Here is an 8814-nt window from a genome sequence, read left to right on the forward strand (position 1 = left end):
GTGCACATATAATTAATTAATATATAATGAAGAATCAAAGTGGTTGAAATTAAATTGTGAAGATAGATAGCTAGACATACAAGTCGACATCAAGTGAAATGGAACGAACTAAGTTAGGAAGAAGATAGAGAGGGTGAAGAAGATTCATTTCAACATCCAAAGCTCCAATCTTTCTCCTAAAGTGCTGCATACCAACTCCACCTCCTAAAGTAAAAGTCAAGAAACATTGTTCATTTAACTATTCTAATGGACCCTTTATATTTTATATAGGAAAATTCGTGTCGCTGCTGGTACAATTGATATTATTATTGATCATATAATATAAAACATAAATTTGCAATACAATTATTGATCAACTTAGACTTTACAACATTATGAAACACATTCATCTATCAATTCGTATTTTTTTTAAACATGGTGATACTGGAGTAAAAGATATATATATATATATATTTGTGTATATATATACAAACATCTTGAGGGGGAGAGTGTGAATGAAGTTAAGGAAGGATATGGAAGAGAAGAGAGGCAAACAAGGAGCGTAAGGAGACAGAAAGATTAAAGTGAATCCCCAAAAAAGGGAAAGCTTAAATCTTTATTTTTTTTTTGTCTACTTTTTGAAGTTTTGATTCATCCTTTTAAACAAACTTGACTATAATACCTATCTACTCCATCCCTCCCATTTTCAATTCTCCCCAAAGCTATCATCATTTCTATGAAGAATTTTTCAAAAGAGATCGGCCATAGCCCTTGTTGTAGTGGACAGAGACACAATACACTTCTCCATCTTCTTCATCACCACTAGAATTGAACCAATTCCAATGCTTCTAAGATCCTCCATTTCCACAACCAAGAAGTTCTTCCAAAAAACCCTAGACACCTTCAAGTCCTTCCTCTCCAGTGGCTACCAAAAGCTCCCCAAAAGCCCCCCATGCACCCCTTTTCCTTGCCCTGACAATGCACCACACTACAAAGACCTAGAGAGATTCTACTCCGATTTCACAGCCCAGTGGGACGAAACCGAAAAGGGAAAATGCAGGAAGAGAACCAAGAAAAAGGACCCTCCAGACCACTCAAAAGCCCATCAAACACAAGGAGATCAGAAAGGCTCATCTCAGGCAAACTTTAACCCTAATAACCATCAAGGCAAGAAAGGGGAGGATCAGATGGCTCAGAGGAGAAAGAAAATTGTGTACAATGGGAAAAAGTATCAAGAATTTTCAAGGTTGAGAGAGGAGAGGAGTTATGTGGTGGCACAGAAGCTAAAGGAGCTGAAGATGATTGATAACAGCAATGAAGAGCACATGTTGGACGTTGAAGAAATTCTTCATTATTACTCAAGACTCACTTGCCCAGCTTATCTTGACATTGTTGATAAGTTCTTCATGGAAATGTACTCTGAGCTTTTCAGCATTATCCAATCATCCCCTCATCATCATCATCCATACAATTCAAGGTCAGATAATGTGACATCATTTCATGAATTGTATTAGCCCAAATTTTCTCAATAAATTTATTTTTTGGGTAGCTGATCATATCGCCCAGAAATCAACAAGAGAAACAGATGATATATATATATATATATATAACTTGTGCAATAAAATTATTCCATGCTTTTAGTTTTTAGCTGCCTAATTTCATTTCCATGCTATTATCTTGAAATACGAATAAATTATGCCTATCAGATCAAAATTCTCTTTCCTATGCCCATTCTATAGTTTTCTTTTATCTTTGAGTGCCTACTTGTTGAGTCCAGAGTCGAGTTCAACATTTTAGGCATTGACTGCTATGCATGTATTAGAAAATACAGTTACACTTTTATTATCAGTTATAACTTTTGTGTTATATTACTACACATTTGAGTATGATATTAATTGATATTTGCATGTAAAGTTTCCTTTAGTAGTCTTTCCTGTCACCTTTTGCTTTATGAGGAATTCAAAAATAGTAGCATGATTGATTATGTTTGTTAAAAGATGAATGGGTTTAAAGAAAGATTGAAAGTAAATTTTTCAAAATTTAAAATATTTTAATATAAAAGTGGGTTCACGGTGCTTTTCCGTAACGGTAAAATTTCTAAACAATATTTTAGATTAATAAACAATTTATACTTTGAGACGTACTAATAATAATAATAATAATAATAATAATAATAATAATAATAATATGATCAAAGAGTGGTTTGACTCACCAAGAAATTATGGACAAAGAAATTTTGCCTTTACTCTAAAGTGAAGTGGCATACAAGCATATTCAATCACAAGGCAACTGTCGTTTTCTATCCTACAAAAACTAAGAGGCTGAATGAACAAGCTGGGCCTTATGAAATTCCTTTTCTTCTCTCTCAGTTTGTACGTAAAAATATAGCCCAGTCCAATAAACAAAAGGTTTTCTGACTTGGGCTTTCAAGCAAGGCTTGTATAGTAGTCAATTGTTACACGATAGACCGTGATCTATTTTGTATTGTGGACCATATTCTAAAAATTATGTGTTAGTAGTTAATCTATCATGTGCATTCAGTTAATAAATTATGTGTCTGTAAATAAGTTGAATGTATATAATAATTTATTAATTGAAGACATGTAATATATATGATAATTACAAGCATAATAATTTATTCAATTTTGAGGGCTTCAACTTAAACTTAAAAGTGGGTTGAACGTTATTTTTGTTGTCATAGAAAATGTTAGCATATACATACACGAGTTTAGAAAATTTAGTGTTGAAAATTTTCATCCACCAAGAATTTGGCTGGAAATTTCAATCAATCCACCAAGTTTGGTGGAGAAAGATATATAGTTTCATTCCTTTGTTATATTAGGCAAAAATTTCCTTCCACTGAATTGAAATAGCTAGGTGGATGGATATGATACTTCTGATCCAACCACTTTTAATTGCATAATTCTCAAAGAAAAACAATTGAGATTAAAAAAAAAAAAAAGAAGAAGACAATATTGTTAATTCAAAATACATATTCTCTAGTTGTGGGAGTGTGCATAGGCTTGGTATTTATACATATTTAATTTTGTCATAGAAGGTAGACAAAGGAGGTTTGGGTGACTTCATCCCCAAAGGGACTTGGGAGATTTATTTCACATTTCTTTCCTAATATGTAATAAGGAAAATGGTGAAATAAACATTTGAACTATTTATAAAAAAATTAATTAACTCTCGAACTACAAAAGATTTTGTATTAGCCCTTGGTGGTGTTGGTGGAGCTTCGCTGCAATGACAATGGTGGTGGAGGTTGCAGTGGCGATGGCATCGTCGTCGCTCGACGGTGTGGAGAAGCAGAGCTTTGGAGAGAAGAGCGGTGTGGAGAAGGAGAGCGTTGTAGACAATCACGATCTTAAATTAGGCTTCTTAAAGAAACAGTCGTAGAAACTACCTGCGTTTTCTTTTTTTTTTTCTTTTAGTGCGACTGTTTTAGTTAGCAACAATTGTAGATTCTTATTCTAATATTTGCAATTTTGTCATCGTGAATTTTTTTTAGGAATGCACGCATCACCCTTCTTTTTAGAAGGTTGCAAAAGGTCACTATTCTTTGTTCATTTTTGTACTACTGACATAACTTTATTACGGAGTATGTTTTATCTAACAGCTATAAAATTGTGGGTACATGGGGACAGGAGAATTCTTCACAACTTCTTCATCCTAAGTTGCTTGTTGGATCCATATCGTTGCTCTCTCATGGTCTAGTCACACACACTTTATATGGACCCAACAATTCTAAATCGTTTCCTGGACAAAAATTTGTGTGAGATCAACTATTTCACAGATCTTTACCTGTGATACGGGTCGGGTTAAGATAAAATGTAATACTTATATTAGCAGATGTAATATTAAATTCTGAATAGAATATTCATTACTTATAAGGAAAAATATAATACTTTTGACGAAAAGAATAATACTTTTACATCAAAATATAAATTAAAGTAACAAACATTTTAATCTTAATTTTTTTTTATCAAACCAGAAGGGGAAAACCCCGAGGAAAACCCAAATTTGGGCACTGCCCCTCGCTCTACGGGCACTCGTCACCCGCACAATATCATTAAGGACGAAAGCTTCACTACAAGGAGGGCAAGTTTCTAAATCCACTAGATTTGCTTGTTGTACGTTGTTCATTAAGTATTTATATTTGCCCGATTTGACTCGACCCGTCTCATGGATAAGAATCCGTGAGACAATCTCACACAATTCAAGTATGACCCTTAGGATTGAGTTCGGGATAAAAATCTTATTTAATTGGTAAATAATTTTTTGTGTTAGTTTTTTTATTTTTTGATCCACATTAATGAATTATTTGTCCAATCTTTGTTGCGGAGCTCAATATTGTGGAGGAAGAATCAAAGAGAATGAATGTTTTCTCATTACTCAGCAAGAAGGGAAAGCAGAATGTTTTATACACAGAATTGGAGGGAAAGGAAAACTGACTGAACTGCTGCTAACTAACTTCTAACTATAGCTAACAGAAGAGAATTAATACAAAGGCTATTAATTCTATTTTATTCTCCTAATATCCCCCCTCAAGCTGGATTGTATAGGCTCAACAATCCAAGCTTGGATATGTATTTCTGAAAGGAGCCAGGACAGTGAGCTTTTGTCAAAATGTCTGCTAACTGATTTTCTGAAGCAACATGTAGCAGTTTGATGATGCCTTTGTTCAACTTTTCTCTAACCAAGTGGCAGTCTAGCTCGATATGTTTGGTGCGCTCGTGAAATACTGGATTCTCAGCGATGGCAATAGCGGATTTGCTATCACAATAGACAGTTGCAGTACTTTTGTGATTCACCCCAAGCTCTGTGAGTAGATAGAGAAGCCACTGGACTTCACAAGTAGTAGCTGCCAATGCCCTGTACTCAGCTTCTGATGAGGACTTGGAGATGGTAACTTGCTTCTTAGACTTCCAAGATACCAAGGCATTCCCTAGAAATATGCAGAAACCAGTTACAGATCTTCTAGTGTCCACACAGGCTCCCCAATCTGAATCAGAAAAGGCTTTGAGCTGTAAGTCAGAGGAGGAAGGGAAGAACAGCCCTTGGCCAGGGGCAGCTTTTATATATCTTAGGACTCTTTGAGCAGCTTGTAGGTGCAGATGAGTAGGTTTGTCCAGGAATTGAGACAATTGTTGTGTGGCAAAACTAATATCAGGTCTAGTAATTGTCAAGTATAGAAACTTCCCAATTATCCTCCTGTATCCAGTGTTGTCTTCAAGTAGTTCTCCTTCATTTTTGTTCAGCTTGTGGGATGGAACTGTTGGGCTATGGACAGGCTTGGAATCTGTAAAACCTGTTTCAGAAAGCAATTCAAGGGCATATTTCCTCTGACATACTGCAATGCCCTTCTTCTGTCTTGCCACTTCAAGTCCTAAGAAAAATTTCAAAGGGCCTAAATCTTTTATTTTGAAGTTGGCATTAAGCTGACTTTTAACTTCTTGTATAATTCCCAAATCAGCACTGGCAACTACTATGTCATCCACATAAACAAGTAAAGCTATAAATGAATGACCTTCTCCTTTAGTGAAAAGAGAATTATCAGGTATGGACTGCCTAAACCCCATGTTCTGTAGTGCCAGGGTTAGCTTGGTGTTCCACTGCCTGCTAGCCTGTTTCAAGCCATACAAAGACTTGGTTAATTTGCATACCTGACCAGCCCTTTTGTCTGCAAACCCAAGAGGCAACTGCATATACACTTCCTCCTGCAAATCACCATGAAGAAATGCATTGTTGACATCCATCTGATGAAGGTGCCACTCTTTTGCTGCTGCTACTGCCAGGAGAGTTCTGATGGTTGTCATCTTGGCCACAGGGCTGAATGTGTCAAGGTAATCAATGCCAAGAGTCTGATTGTAACCTTTTGCAACAAGTCTTGCCTTATACCTTTCAATTGTACCATCAGCTTTGTGCTTAACTTTGTAAACCCATTTGCAGCCAATAGGTTTCTTTGAGGGAGGTAGATTGACTATCTCCCAAGTGTTGTTGCTTTCTAAGGCTTTGATTTCCTCTTCCATGGCTTTCCTCCAACACTCATGTTGAACTGCTTCCTTGTAGTTATTTGGCTCAGAATGGCATGATATATTCATTACAAAAGACTGAAATGAGGGATCAAGTTTGCTGTAATCCATAACCTTGTTCATAGTGTGAGGAGAAGTCCTTACTTTTAGGTTGTGGCACACATAGTCCTGTAGATATGTGGGAGTGTGCTTCTGCCTAGTGGATCTCCTGGTGATCTGTTGGTCAGTGTTCACAGAAGGATTGACCTGATGATTTGTCACCCCAGGTGATAGTTCACTGGTTTCTTCACTCAAGGGACCGTGTTCACAACTGTTTTCATCATTAATTCTGACTTGGTTCTGAGGCTGCATGACATCAGGCACTTCTATGGGAATTTCATTCATTGAAGGAAGTATGATTTGGGGAATCCTCTCTTCTTGAGTAGTGTCTTGTTGAAATGGGAAGATGTGCTCATAAAAGATAACATCCCTAGACAGCAGTAGTTTCTTGGACACAAGGTCATACACTTTGTATCCTTTTGTAGCAGTGGCACATCCAAGGAAAACACATTTCTTGGCCCTAGCATCCAGTTTGGATTTGGGACTGACTATAGTGGCATTGGCTAGGCAACCAAACACTTTCAAGTTCTGGTATTGTGGAACCCTTTTAAGTAGCACTTGATATGGAATCTGATCATTGATGGCAGCTGAGGGCAACCTGTTAATTATGTAAGCTGCATGCAATATGCATTCACCCCAAAAGGCTTCAGGTAGATTGGCCTGAAATATGAGTGCCCTAGCAGTGGCTAAAAGATGGCCATGTTTTCTTTCAACCCTGCTGTTCTGTTGAGGAGTGTAAGTACATGAGGTCTGATGCACAATCCCTTTCTGACTAAAGAACTCTTCCATGTTGAATTCCCATCCATTATCAGACCTTATACATTTCACACTGGAAGCAAACTGATTTTCAACAAGCCTGCAAAATCCTGTGATCAAGTCCCTAACCTCAGACTTCATCTTCATCATGTATACCCACACTGCTCTGCTATGATCATCTAATATGGTAAGAAAATAGTGATGACCATGAATGGTAGCTACCTTGTAGGGTCCCCATATATCCACATGTAACAAATCAAAGCAGTTAGTTGACAATGAACTACTAGACTGAAATGGAAGCCTCTTTTATTTAGCAAAGTGACAACAGTCACATATCAAACTTTTATTGATCTGAATCATAGGTTCCAATTTCTGTAAGCATACAAGTTTTGAGTATGAAGCATGGCCTAGTCTAGTATGCCACAAAGTGCATTTATTAACAGTTGAAACTGAATTGCATACAGATGAAGGAGTAGGAAAAACTAGGTGATATAAACCATCTTGCAGCTCAGCTCTTCCAATCATTTTGCCAAGGGTAACATCCTGTATAATGCACTGATTAGAGTGTATCTTCATAGCATACTTTGAATTCTTAATGAAGGCTCCAACTGACATCAAATTGTAATGAAAACCAGGAACATATAGCACATTATGCAAAACAAACTCATCAGAAATGTATACTGAACCAGTGAATGTAATGGCAGCCTGATGTCCATTGGGTAGGCTAACATGCAGATTGTGAGCCTTTTCTTGATTACTTAACAGCTTTAAATCACAAACAATATGGTGGGTAGCACCACTATCCACAATCCACTTAGCCTTGTTATATTTAACAGAATTAAGTGAGATTGTACCTTCATTTTGGAAATCAGCTGACACTGTGTTGGCTAGAACTTGTGTAGGCTGATCAAGGGGTGAATTCAAGCCCTCATTACTTGATTTCTGCATCTGCATGAATTCCAAGAAGTTCTTGAAATCATTCTGAGTGAAGGACATGCCTTCATCTTTGACACTGGGCTGCTGTGTTGCAGGTGAGCATTGGAGTTGGTTAACTGATCCTTGGCTTCTTGATCTTGGTTTCCATCCAGGTGGATAACCATGCTTTTTATAGCATTTATCTTGGGTGTGGCCTGTGTAACCACAATGAGTGCAGACTGGTCTCTTGTTAGTAGGTTGTGTCCTTTTGTAACCTTGTTGAAATCCCCCATCACTCTTAGCCATGAACACACTGCCTGTAACACTGTTTTCACCTGCTTGGTGTAACTGACTGCCAAAACCAACATTGGCCAACTGAAATTGCCTCTCCTGTTGAGCAATCATGGAGTAGGCTTCATTGACATCTGGTAAAGGCCTCATGAGCATAATCTGGTTCCTAGCTGCAGTATATTTCTCATGTAGCCCAATCAGGAAAATTGAGAGTTTGTCCTTCTCACTCTGTTCATTGACCTCATCCAATTTTTTGCCACAACCACACCTAGTGGTGCAAGCACAGCTCAAAGGAGGTCTAATAATAGCTAATTCATCCCATAACAACTTCTGTCTGGTGAAGTATTCATTCAGGGAGTTATCAATCTATTTTGTTTGGTAAATCTCACATTTAATTTCTGCAATCCGAAACAGATCTTGTTTGCTAAACCTCCTTTTCAGATCATTCCAAATGCCATATGTTGTTTCTATCCACAGAACACTATGTTAGGAATATTTGTAATAAGATTTTGATGAGCCAAGAAATGTATTTTAGTTTGAAAAATTAGAAACCCAAAATTTTCGTAAGCTAATGTACCTAAAGAGTCAAAAGTCAACTTGGAAGAATTCTTGGAGAAGGAAGGAACTTGGTTCGAATCCGATGGAGGTTAAATTTAATTGGAGCACAAGGAGTAACAAACGGTTGAAGCAGTAGAGATAGTAGAAGACTTGTAAAGATGGTTAAGGGTCTCTAGTT

At 37.1% G+C, this 8814-nt stretch overlaps 1 protein-coding gene across 1 annotated transcript; it reads left to right on the forward strand.

Moving 5' to 3' along the window:
* The first annotated feature begins 514 nt into the window (after positions 1-514).
* LOC116014134 lies at positions 515-1527 on the forward strand. The gene has a single exon (XM_031254140.1). It carries the CDS (start codon positions 822-824, stop codon positions 1491-1493), a length of 672 nt encoding a protein of 223 aa, XP_031110000.1. The 5' UTR covers positions 515-821; the 3' UTR covers positions 1494-1527.
* The last annotated feature ends 7287 nt before the right edge of the window (positions 1528-8814 follow it).

The sequence above is a fragment of the Ipomoea triloba genome, chromosome 3 (assembly GCF_003576645.1).
Source record: "Ipomoea triloba cultivar NCNSP0323 chromosome 3, ASM357664v1".
Taxonomy (NCBI): domain Eukaryota; kingdom Viridiplantae; phylum Streptophyta; class Magnoliopsida; order Solanales; family Convolvulaceae; genus Ipomoea; species Ipomoea triloba.